This window comes from Vitis vinifera, chromosome 3, assembly GCF_030704535.1.
Source record: "Vitis vinifera cultivar Pinot Noir 40024 chromosome 3, ASM3070453v1".
Taxonomy (NCBI): domain Eukaryota; kingdom Viridiplantae; phylum Streptophyta; class Magnoliopsida; order Vitales; family Vitaceae; genus Vitis; species Vitis vinifera.
Window position 1 is genome coordinate 4,183,580 of NC_081807.1, and position 16,231 is coordinate 4,199,810.

Here is a 16,231-nt window from a genome sequence, read left to right on the forward strand (position 1 = left end):
CAACACTGAAAGTATAGAAGAAACAACAATCAAAGAAATATATCCCAATAGGACTAGTACTGCTACTGTTGTGGTTCTAGATTGTTTTCTTTAATTTTCTCCCTTTTTCTTTTGTTTCTTTAGGTACAAAAGAATATGTTGATAGGTGCAAGTGATCATATGTGGCCTAATTATCCACATCCACTCATTTGTAATTGTACTTGCAAGGATGAAAAACGGGGGAAATGAATATGATTCTTTTCTCTTGTCCTTCCCCCAAATTGTTCCCTTTTTCTGGCTCATCTGCTAGTTCTGCAAATTCTTTGATTTTATCCATGTATCCTTGAGACTGTGGAGTGAGATTGATAATTTTGTTATCATTGTTGTACTCAAATAAACCTATGTTGTTGCAAAAATAGTAACCTTAGCTGGGGTTGATTTGATTTTTCTTTCATCCTATAATCGAAAAACAAGATCACGAGTAAAACAACCTTATTACTTTGTATCTCATTTTATTGTTCATTTGTCTATATATTAATCTCGTTCTTTTGTATTTTGATGTTATTTATTTATATTTGATTATATTTATTTGTATCGTAGTCTCGTATATGTCAATTATCATCTAATGATATAGATTTATTCCAACATTTTTAATCATTAAGATTATAAGTTCGACAAATACGGACCGATGCCCTAATATTTTTCTTTCTTTTTTATCAAATTAATAAAAATGTCCCAATGATGTTTAAAGTAAAATAAAACATTATGAGGGGGAGGAAGCCCTCACTCCTCAATTTGAATGTTGCTTTCCAAAAGGAATTGCTCAAAATGATATGGAAGACTTGGTCTAAAGTAAATTGTACATTAGCATATTGAACTACTTTGTGAACAAAGAAAGAAAAAGAGGAAAAAAGAAAAGGTGATGTCTTATATTAGGTTGAGTGAAAGAGTAGTGATTTGTGGATTTTGATTCTTTGGACGAATGTTAAGATTTCACTTGTTGAATGGAACTCTTTGAATGAATTGTTAAATAATTATTCTTAAATAATTGTGTCGACTGCAGTTTTCTTTCCTGTTGTTTCTCGGCAACCAAACAAAGCCCACTTCGACTCACCAAGGTCTCTCTCTCTATATGTATATATGTATATGGTTTGCAACAGTCAAATTTTGAATGGCGGTTTCTAAGGTTAAGCAAATTTTATTCACACCCCTAGCCCGTAAAACCCTTTGTCTCTCCTTGTCTTCCTTGCCATCCGATCAAAACCCTACCAAAACCCTAATTTCAACGGCCGTTTCAATTCTCCGACACCAACGTTCAAAGTCCCGGTGGAGCCATCTCCAATCTCTGTTCCCGAAAGGCTTCACCCCCACCGAAGCTTCCCAAATTGTTCTCCAAATAAAAAACAATCCACATCTTGCTCTCTCCTTTTTCCTCTGGTGTCATCACAAGTCCCTCTGCAACCACACCCTCCTCTCCTACTCCACCATCATTCACATTCTTGCTAGAGCTCGCCTCAAGTCCCAAGCTTTAGGCCTAATCCGGACAGCAATTCGGGTTTTTGATGATTCGGATGAATGCTCATCACAGCCTCCGAAAATATTTGAATCGCTTGTCAAGACGTATAATTCGTGTGGGTCAGCTCCATTTGTGTTTGATTTGTTGATTAAAGCATGTTTGAATTCGAAAAGGATTGAACAGTCGATTTCTATTGTTAAAATGCTTAGGTCTCGGGGAATTAGCCCGACAATTAGTACATGTAATGCTCTGATTTGGCAGGTTTCACGGGGTCGGGGTTGTGATGCAGGTTATGAGATTTATAGGGAGGTTTTCGGGTCTTGGGATGATGAAATCAATGAAAAGGTTAGGGTTAGGGTTAGGGTTAGGGTTAGGGTTTGCCCAAATGTGCATACATTCAATGCATTGATGGTTTGTTTTTACCGGGATGGTGGGGTGGAGAAGGTGGAGGAGATTTGGGCTGAAATGGGGGAATGGGATTGTAATCCAAATGCCTATAGCTATAGTGTTCTAATGGCAGCATTTTGTGATGAAGGGAGGATGGGAGAGGTTGAGAAGTTATGGGAAGAAATGCGAATGAAGAAAATGGAGCATGATATCATGGCGTATAACACAATAATCGGTGGGTTTTGTAGAATTGGGGAGATTGAGAGGGGAGAAGAGCTTTTCAGAGAAATGGAATTGAGTGGGATTCAGAGTACTTGTGTTACTTACGAGCATCTTATTAATGGGTATTGTGAAATTGGAGATGTTGATTCAGCAGTTCTTTTGTACAAGGATATGTGCAGGAAAGGTTTCAGGGCAGAGGCAAGAACTGTTGATGGGATGATTCTCTTACTTTGTAACAATAGGAGGGTTCATGAAGCTTTGAAGTTATTGAGGGTTGCAATGGGAAATGTTGAATTTGCGCCAAGGGGGAAGAGTTATGAGACTCTGATAAAGGGTTTTTGCGAAGAGGGGAAGATGGAAGAAGCATCGAAACTTCAATCAGAGATGGTGGGGAAAGGGTTCAAACCGACTCTTGAGATTTATAGTGCTTTTATTGATGGTTATATGAAACAAGGGAACAAGGAAATTGCAGAAACCTTAAGGAAGGAAATGTTCGAAACTCAAATGCAGCAGGAAGAGAATTAGATGAATTTTGCTTGTTGACAGGGAGCCAACTCCTTAGGTCACAAGAGTAACCAGTAACCTGTACTTAATGACCCAAGTTACTGCATGCTTACTTGGTTGATTCTTGCTGAAGCTAAAAAGCATCTTGTTGAACATAACTTGGTAAGTTGTTCACTGTCTGGTCTTTGTTATGTGCTTCTTACCCTTTTAATTAAGGTTTCTGGTGCAAGATTCCACCTATGGTTAATAAAATATTTTGCTCATGTTACAGGTACATATTTGATGGGCACATGATTTTTTTTTATTCTGTATCTTAAAATAAGTGAAATAAATTTTGATGGTGGTGAGATATTATGTCTGCAACCGAATGGAATGCATGATTTGAATTGCTTATTACAGTGGTAGTTACAAGAGTTGTGAACATAGACTCGAATGCATAAGTAGCTGTAGTAAATCAGTTCATTAAGGGGAGGGTGAATATTCAAACCCATGTTTTTTATGCTGAAGAATTTCAACTCCATTCCATTAAGAGCATGCATCATTTCAATGTTAAATCTTGTTATTGTAGTGAGTGGCATGGGAAATTCATAGGACAGAAAAAGGCTTAAGACTGCTGCCCCACTCAGTGTGGCTTGGTGCATTGGGAGGAAGCTAAATAAAAGTACGTTTAAAGGGCAGGGTTTTCTGTGGAAAATAAAAATAAAAATGAAGGACATAATTCTCAGGTTTTTCTGGGTAGATGGTGAAATGTAAAACAGAAGGAGATGCCCCTTCTGAGGTTTTGTTGATGGCTTGGTTTGCTGCTGAGTTTGAGTCTGTCCTCTTGGTCTTGTTTTCTTGTTGTTTTATTCTTTGGATGTCACTTTGTTATTTGTATACATCCTGATCATGTGCGTTCGTTCTTGGGTCAATAACCCTTTGGGCATCTTTTTTGTGTTTACTAGTCCGAGCCTTTCAAAAGAAAAGTATCAGATGTTGCGCATGGATAGCTGTTATCAGTTTCTATGAAATGATAGCTGTGATGGGAATTAGTGTGCATAGCCAGAAAAGGGCAATCCAGAACTACATTGCATAGCCAAGCTATCTAGAGAACAGAGGAGCTGCGAAGAGTCAGAATGTGATTCTTCCCAACCTTCGATGACCCTGGTTTCATCCTTCTTTGGCAATGTAATTCCACACTTCCTAGTTTGAATTTCCAAAGGAAAATGACTTTTGCTTGTAAATGAAATATTGGTACAATGTACTGGATTGAATCATTTAATTTGATCCCTATTCATTTGCACCAATCTCTGTGTTCTTGGCCTTGATGATGGATTTGTTCAATTCTCAAATTGGTTTTGTACTTGGATCTGCATTTACTCCACATCTAGGTTGTGTCTCTGGTTGGTTCTCCTATTATATACCAAACCGAAAACTAGTCCTATTTTTTTTATATTTGTTGAGCTCTGTTATTTTGCTGATTCCTATTAGCATTGCAATATTTTAAGCTTTTTCTCCATGACGATGAGATTTGTGTTTTACTGCTATGTGGTTGTTATCAGAGAAGATGGCATCATTTCGAAAATTGATACTATCAACAGAGAAGAAAAGTGATTCAAGTTGCTGTTAAAACAACTCAATATGGATATGTCTTTGTCCAGAAACACCCAGAATGAGTCTGAATTAGGGCTTTCCAATCACTTTATCTGTCAGTAATGACTTAAATAATTTAACAGATTGCTTAGTTTTCGCCCAACACCTAATCGAGGATGACAGATAGCTGACTGTTGCATATTTGTATTTATATATGTGTCCTTGCCAAGACAGATATGATTTAAGGTATTCCTACTTCATCTAACCTACTTGGGCTTTGGATGCATCCTTCACTTTCTGTTGGGAAATCACTTCTATGGAAACAAACAATCCTAAAGAAACCCAGCAGATTGCATTGTTTACCTACCTTAAGCGATAAGGTAACGAATTTTGAATGTGTTATTCTTAAGACAGTCATGGAGACACATGAATATTATGTCTCCATCTCCCTTCTCCACTTGTGCTTAGGATGTATCTCTGCCAACATCAAAGTGGCCAGACTGTGAAGTGAGAAAAATGGTAAGAAATCCTTTTGGATCTGTCAATTTATCCCAATATATTTGTTTCTTCTACTTTATGAAGATTCTCAAAATTTTCATTCTTCTTGTTCTTCCCCTGCATATAATTTGCTTTATGTCCATGGTTTAACAAAATCTTTCTCCAGTCTTATTATACCATTGAAATGTTTCTGCTCATACAGTCACCAAAATACCTGTAGCTGTATGTTGAAGATCATCTCTTTTTAAAATTTTAAGATTATCAATTTACACTAAGAATAATATTGAATTTTGACATTGAACAACAGGTGAGGATCACAATGTGGGGAGCAACCAAAGATTGAAAAGAAATGAACCAAAAGACAGAAACCAGGACAAGAAGGCCATAGCTGCGGATATCTGATATCTACTGCAAAACTTTATAGGGTAGTAGGAGGCATCAGATTTGAGCAGGACGTCGACCACACCAAGTGTTGAGGAAGCTGCAGCAAGTGTGAGAATTGATAAGACCTGCCATGGAATATATTCACTCATCACAAGTTGTTGGAGGTAAATACACCATCTGGGTGTAAATGAATCAGAGCAGGACATACCCAATCTCCTAGGACAATGATCAGCAGTATTCCTGGCTGGCGGAGAGGGCATTTAACCAGGACAGAGTATCCATCCACCAGTGCCAAAGTGAAACTCCAAGGAATAACCAAACCCATGATTGTAACCAAATAGCTGCAGAACCAGAAAAAATAAATTGGGAACAACAAACATTAAAAACCCTTTGATAATTCTGATTCAAGAAGCACAGTTGTACTAAAAATCAGCTTAAACAAAACCCCTTCTTAACTAAATAAAATCTAAACTCAGTATTGTTGCAGTGTACTGCTCCACCATGTATTGTTCATAAAATCATTGCAGGAGATTTGAGATGAGGATAGTCTATTAGACAAGAAAAGCGACTGATTTTGTGCTTCTGAAGATACAAACTTTTCTGCCTTTCTCTGTATTCTGTGGATCAGCTAGTGTTTAGCTCTCTCTCTGGTTGAATGCTTATCATTCTGATGATCTCCCCTTCTTGGAACTTAAACAAACAGATGGCAATATCTGTTTTTCTTTCTTCCCTTTTAGGAGGCCATCACATATGTTGCTTGTGGGTTCCTAACTCTAGTGTCCACTGCTGCATTATATCAAAATGTCATTTGTCAGTGGCTAACCTAGCCCATCCTCTGACCATTCCTTGAAATCGTGTCGAAGATTTGAAAATTTTTTGGAGAGGCTAATGTGAAAATTAAAAGGCAAAGAAGGAAAAATTCTGTAACCAACTCTAATAAAGGGGAACTGAACTCCATCAAAGAATTGTCCATCACATTGGTATACAGGTCATGCACAAACGCCAGGGTGACAATGTGGGAGTCTGCAAAAGGACCCATAATCACCCAATCAAACTTGAATGTCTATAGGCTTCCTTCAATGGGTGTCCTACTGAGGGTTTCTGCAGAAATCATTGAACTGGAGTTGGATTCGCTCATCAAATTTTCTGGAGGGTGGGATCTTATATGGCATTGGAGGGATACTGGATCACTGAATTTACCTGATAATATGCCACACTCACCAAAGATCTTCTTTGGATAAGAATTGAGGCCGAATCATATTCTTACAGGAATTGTGACATCAATTGTTGAATTCCTTCTCTCTTCTTCGTTTTTCTTTGACAGGGAAGAAAAAATGTATTCATAGCCACCAGAAGGGGCCAAACTATTACAGTGGTATACAGAAAACACCCCCAAAGAAAGGAAAGAAACCGTCACACCTTGAATTCCTCAAAATGGAAAGTTGCCCCAAACTTGTTTGATGACCTAGGATTGATCAACCTCTGGTTCAAAGAGGAAAATATGAGGATTCGCCTGTAGGTGAAGCGTTTAGAGAGATTACTCAAGAATGTTGGGGGTTTATGTTGGCTGCCTATCTACTTGTGCTCAGACAAAAAGGAAAAAAAAAGAGGAAGAAGAAACAAATCTCATGTGTTTCTCAATTTGTGTTTGCAGATCCTGCCCATAAGATTCAAATAAGAATTTCATCACTCCCATCACAGAAATCATCCAGCAGATGAATGTAACCAACTACCCATCCATTGTCTTAGAAAACTCAAGTCAAACAACAGGAAAATCTCAGCGAGTTTCAGCAACCCAATGTTCTCTGATAGAATCCATGAATTGAAAGAGGGGGAGTTGCAGAAGAAATATAAAAGCAAATCAATGTAATTCACTCAAAACAAAAGATGCAAAGATGAGAACTGAGGATTACCAGAAAGCTGTGTAGCTATAGAACTCAACCCCCAAAGACATGAAAAGAAGAGAAGCAGAAGAGAATATGGTCTGGCCCAATCTCAAAGAGAAGCTAGCACTGGTCCCCACCGAGCCAGGTACTTCATCCATGGCTGTGTAGGCTCATCTTAGCCCTCCACTGCCATCCCAAGATTTTCATCAAATTCCCCCCAAAACAAAATATTGCTCCAATATGCCATCCCACAGTTCGCAAGATTTATACACCTCTCTCCCTCTCCCATTCCCTCCCTCCCTCCCTTTTCATGTTTCAGGCAAGTTTTGAGGTTGGAACATGAACTCAGTTGATGATTGAATAATCAACTATCTTTTCATTATGTTGGATTTGACACTTGGAGCTTTATTTTTATTTTTTTTATGGGAATTGACACTTGTTTTTGGTATTCTAGCTGTATATGGTATTTTGGAAGCATGTACATGAGGCCCATGAGTCACGACACAGACCAGCAAAAGCATAGGAGGGTGACCTTTCTCCTTCACATTTTCTCATACATACCGTGTCCATACAAGCACTATACAATAACTATACCACTGTGTTATTGGCAGCTAACACAGACCATCATACATGACCCTACTTCAGACTTATCATTATCCTGTCAATTTGCCAATAATATTAGATACCATCCAAGAAGTGTTTTATCTGGATTGAACTCGTGTTTTTTGTTTTTATGGTTTTGTTTTTTCATGATGAAATTGTTTTTTGTTTTTATGGTTGTTTTTTTATGATGAAATTGGGTTTAAAATCCAAGTCCATAATAATTCTACTTTTTTTTTTTCTCAACTTCCCACAAGAGTGCTGAACAGTTTCAAATTTCAGGTTCCTGATTCTCCTACTTATGAGAAGAATAAGGGAGCATGGGAAGTGGGACAGGCTCTGTGACTACGGAGCAAAACTCATTGGTTAAGGCATGTATTAAGGAGACTAACGAGAGTCAAAGTAGAGAGAAAAAAGGCAGCACTGACAAGGGGGAGAAGAAGAGCCAGTGCTTTGAAGGGGAGGTTAGGAAGTGGCCAAGTGTCAGAGTCATGGAGGCCTAACAATTAAAAAAATAGATGAGTGGTGTCCCTCAGACTTTGGGGGTGACCCTACTTGGCACTTTTATTGTGGTTGGAGGCCATGAATCAATAGGATTAGCGATCTCTTTCAACTGAAGATTTTCACTGTTTGGGGTGTGTCGGCAGCCCCTCATTGGACGAACCACCTGCTCCTTCTCTGCTTTGCTTTGTTACTTCATTGTCCACCTTGTGGATTTCTCATAAACATTTTATGGGTTATTTTCTTCCAATTTATAAGACAACAAAAATTTTCTTTTTGGTTACTAAAAAAAACTGGATAAAACAAGAGAAATAAATCTTCATTTATCATTTTCCATTGATTTCCATCGTTTGTATCATTTTTTTTAAAGAAAATAGATAATTTCTATTTAATTATTGATATAACACTTTATTAGAAGAGAATTATTTTTAAAAAAACTTCTTATTTGAAGTAAATTTGAATGGTGATAATATACTTCTCTTTATTTTTTCGAGAAGGATGTTAAGAGAGAGAGAGAGAGAGAGAGGAGAGAAATCTTCCATGGGATATAAACAGGTCGACATAATTCAGAGATTTGAGCCCCACCTCACACAAAGTTCACAAATTTTAAACAATGGTTCCAAGTGAATTGAAACACATGATATAGCTGCAACAACCGTTGAACCTCAAGATGATTCAATGTGAATCAAGTAGTAATCAAAAGAAAACAAGAACCTAATTTAAGCCCTCCAATACGTAAAACCCAAATGTGACCTAATCCATGGAAAGGATACACTGTTGTCATAGTTTTGCAGGGTAGAAAAGAAAGGAAGAAAAAGGGTTGAAGCACACAAGCTCCTCTTCATCCAAGCAGATTTCTCCCCAGCCAGACCCACAGCATATACCTGGAAAAGGAAATATTAATCAGTTGAGTGATACATAAAAACAAAGCGTGTATGTCTCTTAGATATAAGGAAGCAAAAATAGTAGGGCAGTTCAACCATGAATCTCCATTGGTAGGACATGTTTCCACATACACCAACCACACTTGCTATAACCGCTGTGTTCAGTGTTATACTTTGGGCCACTCAATGCTATCTTAATGAATCATGGCATCACATTCTTTTGCTAAGTAGGGATCAGAGTGGGGTAACTTGCTGCATTATCAAAGCTTCAACGGCCAGTGCTGTAAAATATGGCCAGAAGCTAAGGCTAACATTACACTGGCTTTGCAATGCAAGTAAAAGAAAAACTGATGAGGAATTTTATCCTTTTTTAAGCAACATTTTTGCAATAGCTGAAACAATTGGGCCATCTTGGAGAATGGAACTCATTTGGAGCAAGACTAATAAGATTCAGGCAATAGAAATCAAGAGTAGCTAATGTGATGATTAGGGCCCTTTGGAGTTGCTATTTTCTTGGATTCCTAGGATGGCAAACCACACTGCAAATAGCTTAGCTAAATGAGGGGCTTCTCATTCAGTGTCCTTCGTGGGAGACTTTTTGCCACCTTGAGTTGTATTCTTATGTGCTATTGTATTTACCTTGTGATTCTTGCCTTATTCTTCATGGCTTCTATAACTGAAGGATTGCTCATCCTTGCACTGGTTCTACTCATATTCAATTAAATAAATTGTTTTCAATCCAAAAAATAACATAATAATAATAATAATAATTCAAAGAGAAGAAAGTGAGGGCAAAATGAGACTAGTGAACTGCTCGGATGAATTATCTAAAAACCGAACTTAAGCCCATCAGCCTATTTCACAGTCAGACTGCTAAACAGCCTACCGATCAGAATAGCACTTAGTGATTTAACTTGGATAATTTGTCTTAGAAATTATTCCAAATTAGTATCTAATTGAGCAAATCTTGAGCCAAGCCCAACCACTCTCTATCTTATATTCCTATCGATAAAGCTATAAAATCCAAAGTCAACAGAAGAACCACAATTCTGGCAAAGAAATTCCCAGGCCACCTTTCATACAACCCATGCCATAAATTTTAAAATATATCATCATACTTTCCCAAACTAAATATGGATAATAACATCAAATGATCATAGAAGAATTTTTTTTTTCTTTTGATCAGAGATCATAGAAGCAATTTAGAGTTGTTAGATTGAATGGGTAGTAAAATAACTGAAGTACAACAGTTCCCTATATTGGATCTAATTTTGGGGGGTGGGGGAACTGCAATTAGGAGATACAATGCTAAGTTGCTGCCTTCTTCCTACCCAAGTCCTAAAGCACGCATATACACGTCTATGGTACAAAATGGCAGAGTATAAAAGCACTAGGGCTGCAACTTGGGCCAGTTGGTTAGGCTGATGGCTAACCAGAGCATAATCAACATTAGCCCAACCCAACCTCATTTCTCTTAACTTGAGTTAAGTTCAGGTTGGTTAGATTATACTCATATTGGTTAGGTTGATCGGGTTGCATAATTCAAAATCCATCCATAATGTTTTTTTAAAAAACTTTTTTCTATATGTTCAAATAAAAATTTAAATACTAAATAAGATAAAATTTCAAAATACCAACAAAAAAGTAAAAATAAATTTATATATCTTACTAAAAAAATATATGACGATATATGATATTTTTTCTTTAAAATATATATATATATATAAACATGCATATTATTATATAGGATGATTTATGATATTTTTTCTTAAAAATCTAAAAAGAGAATGAATGTTATTGCATAGGATAATATACACTATAAAGATTATAAAAACATTAAATCGGGTTTAGGTCAAGCCCAGGTTATCCAAACCTTGACTTGAGTCAAACCCAATTTGAGCTTGGGTTGAAAAGGCCTAACCAACCCGAGTATTGAAAATAATTGCCCAAGCTCATCCAAACGTCAGATTGGATTCAAGTTGGGTCGGGCCAAGCTGCCAAAGTTGCACCCTAAAAAGCACCCAAAATAATGGAAAAACCTAGATGAGCAGGAAGTGTTAAGAGAAACAAAAGAAAAAAGGAGATAGAAATAATATTTCCTTCTATTAAAGGCAAGTATAGCAAGAGATCAACACAGGAACAAAGAACTTATTAGTCCATGGTAGGGCCACATATGCTTCCTAGATGGTACCGAAAGAGATTTAAGGAGAGGATCCTAGTATCATCACTGAGAATGTTTGTCGTTTCCAAAAAAAAAATCAATTTCCTTTAAAAAAAAGTAAAAATAAAATAAATTTTATTTAAATGTACTAATAATATAGGGGGGGAAAAACCTATCTCATTTATGATCTTTTTTTTCTAACATCAATAGTTGAGGGTAATAGAATAGTGAAGACTCTTGTTTTTTTTTTTTTATAGACACAGATAGAATATTTATATATATATATATGCACACAGACACTCTAAAAAGGCTAATAAAAAGCAAGCAAAGGTATACAAAGGTGACAAATGGCCAAATAATGCTAAGGGAAAGTAAAAAAAAAAACAAATCTCCCGCCTCACTTAGAGTTTAGCCAATCAATGAAGTCCAACACAGATAAAAAGCTATCACTTATGTACATTCTAACCCACTCCCAAAAAATATACATGAAAATTTGCTTGATTTCTTGGGCCCCTTTTTTAATGTTTTCAAAAGCTCACCTATTTCTTTCTTTCCAGGTTGTCCAAAATAAACACAAGGGGGCAACTCTCTAAGCCCTCATCCTCTTCTTCCCAACACAAGAACCATTCTAACTAAAAAAGGTCACCCTCACAGTAGAGTATATCACCCATTTTCCCTAAAAAGAGCATAAATAAGATCTCACGACATGATTGCTTTCGAATGGTGAAGGAGGATATGATCAACTATTTCTTCATTGCCTTTGCACAAATAGCATCTATTTGGAATTCTCCATTCCCTCCTCCTAAGTTGGTTCAATGTAAAAACCTGACCCATATGAAGAAACTCACCCTCATCATGATCTAAGGATTCCAAACCAAGCTTGTAAGAAATGCCTTTGAATTTTCAATGGAAAACTAGGAATAATGAGACTTAATAGAGAATTTGCCACATCTTATGTGCTACCAAACCATCTTATCCCCCATACCACCAAAAATCAACAACACTTGTAGTTTCCTAAAAAAGGCTTCCACTTCATCTAGTTCCCAATCTTGGATTTGTCTATGTGAACCTAGGGTTCTAACACCCATCCTCCCCAATCTGCTCCCACATCTTGGCTATTCATGCATCTTTGGAGGAAGCTGTTGAGAGTAGCATAAGGAAAGCTTCACCTAAGGGTTCATCCTTACACCACTTATCCATCCAAAACTTTACTCTCTACCCATTTCCCACCTTGAAGGCCGCTTTGCTTTTAAGGCCTTCTCACCCACTCCTAATGGTCTTCCACACTCCCACCCCATACCTTTCCCTCACTCCTCTGAAGCACAATCCCCCCCTCTTCTTCCCCATAATTAATAGCTTCCAAAGGGAGTCGCTCTTGCAAGCAAATCTCCATAACCACTTGTCAAGCAAAGCTTTATTGAGGATGGATAGACTTATAATACCCAAGCCCCCCATATTTCTTCTGCTAACAGATTAAAGACCAATTGAATAAATGTGGCCTGCTCTCAAGGGCCCCTTCCCCGCAAAAGAAATCCCTTTGGATCTTTTCAAGCCTCAAACTCACCTTGCTCCAAACAATGAAGAGAGACATAAAATAAATTGACAAACTAGAACACACACTATTAATCAGAGTCAATCTACCTCCCTTTGATAAGCACTGGATTTTCCACATAACAAATAGTTTTTGAAATCTATCCTCAATCACATCCTAAACCCATTTGAAAGTAGCTCCTAGCAGAAAGCCAAGATATCAAGAAGGAAGGGTTCCACTCTGCAACTCAAGACCTTAGCAAGGTCACCCACATTGGCAACCTCTCCCAACAAGAATTAACTCACTTTTCTCCAAATTGATCTTAAGGCTTGAGATTACTTCAAACCACATGAAAATCCACCCCAAGTACTCCATTTTCTCCTATGAGACATCGCAAAGGATAAGATATCATCAACAAAAAGCAAGTGGGACACTTCAATTCTCACTCCCCCTCTTCCACCACTTGAGAAACCCGAGATGAAACTCCCTTCCTTTGCCCTATTTAGGATAGATGAGAGAGCCTCCATAGCTAGGATTAAGAGATACAGGAATAAAGGATCACCCTACCTCAATTCTCTAGAACTCTAAAAGAAACCTGAAGGGCTTCCATTTACCAAAACAGGGAAACGAGCAGCAGAGATCCACCACTTCATCCAACTTATCCACTTAAGGCCAAATCCTAAATAACATGATCAAAAGCCTCCTCAATATCCAATTTACAGATGATCTCCTTATCAGCACATTTTATCATAAAGTCAATAGCTTCATTAGCAACAAGGACAACATCAAGAATTTGTCTTTCCTTCACAAAGACATGCTAGAATGCCGAGACAACTTTACCCACCACTTTTTAAAGCTCATTAACAAAACAAACCCATGGTTATATGAACCAAATTGCATGGCTCCCAATCATTCCCAACAAAATTCCAATACGATCAAAAACCAACCTGTGAAAAATGATTGTACAACCAGATTACAGCATATGAGTAAAACACACATGCCCTCTACTCCCTGCTAATTCAAGATAAAATGAAATTTTGCTAATTGATAAGAGAGGTATGTATGTATGTATATATATACACACATACATACATGAAGAGTTATGCAAACATTCCCCTCAGGCTAGGTTGTATCATCTCTCAAGCACCACCTAATTTTATGAGTTTTGTCAATGAAAAGTGGCCATAGACTTCACAACTCATGGACTTAAAACCAACAAGTGGCAAATTTAGATGAAGTCTCGCTTGGAGGCTAAGGAGATCCCTAAATCATGTTAAAATGTCCCTCATATTCCCCAACTCAATGAAAACCCTTCTTCAAAGTCAAGGGGATAGAGAAAAGATGAAGGAAGATTTGGCGCATGGCTCCCTTATGATTACTTTGGTGCATGAGGAAAGAGTGCAATTAAAGGATCTTCTGTCAAGAAGAGCTGCCACATCAAAGAATGATGGGGACCTTTTTGATATCCTTCTTGGAATGGTCTTGGGATGCAATGGGGATGGCGGTCATCACAATGTTGGATTTATTATATAGCCTTAAATATGAATAGATAGGTCTTTTGTGGTGAGTTGTTCAATTGATTTTTCCCATTCTTTTTGGTATACCACTTGTGTACATTGGGTGCAGCTCTTTTTGTTAGGCAAATTGATATTTTAATATTTTATCTATTTGTCTATCCAAAAAAAAAAAATCTGGCACCTAGAATTTAAGCCACCAAACAATCTCTCCAACAGCAACATATTTTCTAGACTCCTACTTTCAGTGAATCTCATATATATACATATATACATAAGCACTAAACAAATACATACAAGCATTCATAAGCACCAAAAAGGGGCAGCCCTAATACGTGAGGAGGTATACAAGGGGTCACCTTCTTTCTCCATGAGGAAGCATACAAGGAGTCACCTTCTCACTCGATTTCAAATTAACAACTTATCCAACAAAAGTTTCACCTTTAGTTCTCTCAAACCCCATGGCCCTTGTTAAATTTTCTTTAGCGTTTAGTGTTGGGCTAGGCCCCTAGTCCAGCCCAAGCAGGTCGAAGTTGCTTCAAGTTTAAACCCATTTTAGTTGGATGGTTTTTAGTAAGTGATTTTTGGGCCTGATCAAGCAACAGCTGGGCCTAAATTTTGAGGGGTTGAAATACCCAATTGGGTGTATTGAGAAAAAATGAAAGAGAGGAAAGAGGGAAATGACAGGTATTGTTTTCTAAGCATTGTTTTAGGGATCAAAGCTGAAAATCCAAGATGAAGAGATGAAGCTTTTGTAGGGATTTCTTCACTGTTGTGGGAAAGCTCTTGTGGAAAAATCTCTCTATCCTTGAGATGGTGAGTTCCCATCTCAAGTATTAGTATATTTCCATTAGCTACATTGTTTAGAAGCTATTAAGGAGTTGTATACCTATTTTCCATAAAAATAGAATAATCATTATTTGCAGTTTTTTACCTCCTTTAGGAGGATTTTCCAGCACTAAATTTTACTGTTCCTTGTTAATATCCCGTTGTTTCCTGTTGAACTATTATTGCTCTTTTCGTTAGGTGGTTGTTGTGGAAGGATTTTTGGCATGGTGTACATGATGTTATGCTATACCACTTGCCGTGCTTAACCATTCCTGCAAATGTTAAACCATCCTCCAAGTATTCAACTGTCCCCCACTAAGGTCCGTACATTTTCTTTGCTCAGAAAATGGCTGAATGGCCCATCTTCTCAAAAACATATCATTGCCTGTTAGTCTCATAACCAAAGCATCACCAGTAACTGCCTAAACAAGTGAGCTCTATATTACATATCTTATGCATTATCACTACCCACCACATAACTCAAAAGACTAATACTTCTTTTGCCCCTTACACATGAGCCTTTTACCTAATAAAACTTAAATAATAATAATAATAATAATCATTATCAAAAACCCCAGATCGTAATTCAACAAAAATATGAGTTTTTTCGTAGATAATTTATGGATTCCCATGGAACAAGAACAGATATAGAACACCCAATTTAAAATTTTAATCCAAGACAGAAATTTCCAAATTCTAGCCCCAAAAAAACAAAACCCAACAAATCAAAACCTACCACCAACTAAACCAGATATAACTCCTTATCTTATCTGCGTGAATTTATCATTTACCCAGAAAGCAAAACCACCATTCAAAATTTTTCTTTCTTGTTCTTTTCGTTTCATCAATTTTCTCAGCAATGAAACAGAGACCGATTGTTTTATTCTTACCTTCATGCGATTATGAGAAGCGTAGATGATGGATTAGAAATCAATCTTGAGCTCCTCTTTCTCATCAGAGAAGTAGTGGAGAATGTAGGGAGTGACCCTCACCACCGCTACCCATGCACCGAACATAACCACATGTGTCCGCAGCTGCTTCAGAGCCACAGCCTTGTCTGGCTTGCGGGCAAACATACCTGAAAACATTTTCTCAGCTTTCTTTGTCTGCACTTCGCGCGAGAAAGCTAAAACCCTAGATGATTTTTGGCTCTGATGCTCCCCTGGACTTGTGTTCGGGGTTTATAGGGTTTATGGTGTGAGAGTAGGAGACATATGGGCTCGGCCCCAGATGGCCCAATCACAATGTACCCATATAGCTATGG

At 37.5% G+C, this 16,231-nt stretch overlaps 2 protein-coding genes and 1 non-coding gene across 5 annotated transcripts; 1 reads left to right on the plus strand and 2 right to left on the minus strand.

Moving 5' to 3' along the window:
* The first annotated feature begins 882 nt into the window (after window positions 1–882).
* LOC100267626 (pentatricopeptide repeat-containing protein At2g15980) lies at window positions 883–5,077 on the plus strand. Of its 3 annotated transcripts, none has more exons than XM_002281096.5 (2): window positions 883–2,770; window positions 4,986–5,077. In XM_002281096.5, the coding sequence occupies exon 1, from the start codon at window positions 1,151–1,153 to the stop codon at window positions 2,627–2,629; it is 1,479 nt and encodes a 492-aa protein (XP_002281132.1). In that variant the 5' UTR covers window positions 883–1,150; the 3' UTR covers window positions 2,630–2,770; window positions 4,986–5,077. The 3 variants fall into 3 exon arrangements, with proteins under 3 accessions (XP_002281132.1, XP_019074644.1, XP_019074645.1); XM_019219099.2 differs by lacking the exon at window positions 4,986–5,077 and adding an exon at window positions 2,880–3,894; XM_019219100.2 differs by lacking the exon at window positions 4,986–5,077 and adding an exon at window positions 3,553–3,894.
* On the minus strand, window positions 4,944–7,326 carry LOC100258936 (CASP-like protein 5C1). The gene is made up of 3 exons (XM_002284671.5): window positions 6,976–7,326; window positions 5,271–5,403; window positions 4,944–5,187 (listed from the first exon to the last, which is right to left on the minus strand). Exons 1-3 carry the CDS (start codon window positions 7,104–7,106, stop codon window positions 4,993–4,995), a joined length of 459 nt encoding a protein of 152 aa, XP_002284707.1. The 5' UTR covers window positions 7,107–7,326; the 3' UTR covers window positions 4,944–4,992.
* Window positions 7,327–8,574: 1,248 nt separating this feature from the next.
* LOC100855134 (uncharacterized) lies at window positions 8,575–16,162 on the minus strand. Its single transcript, XR_009465390.1, has 2 exons — window positions 15,858–16,162; window positions 8,575–8,933 (listed from the first exon to the last, which is right to left on the minus strand). It is a non-coding gene; the product is annotated as an uncharacterized LOC100855134 (transcript).
* Between the last annotated feature and the right edge of the window lie 69 nt (window positions 16,163–16,231).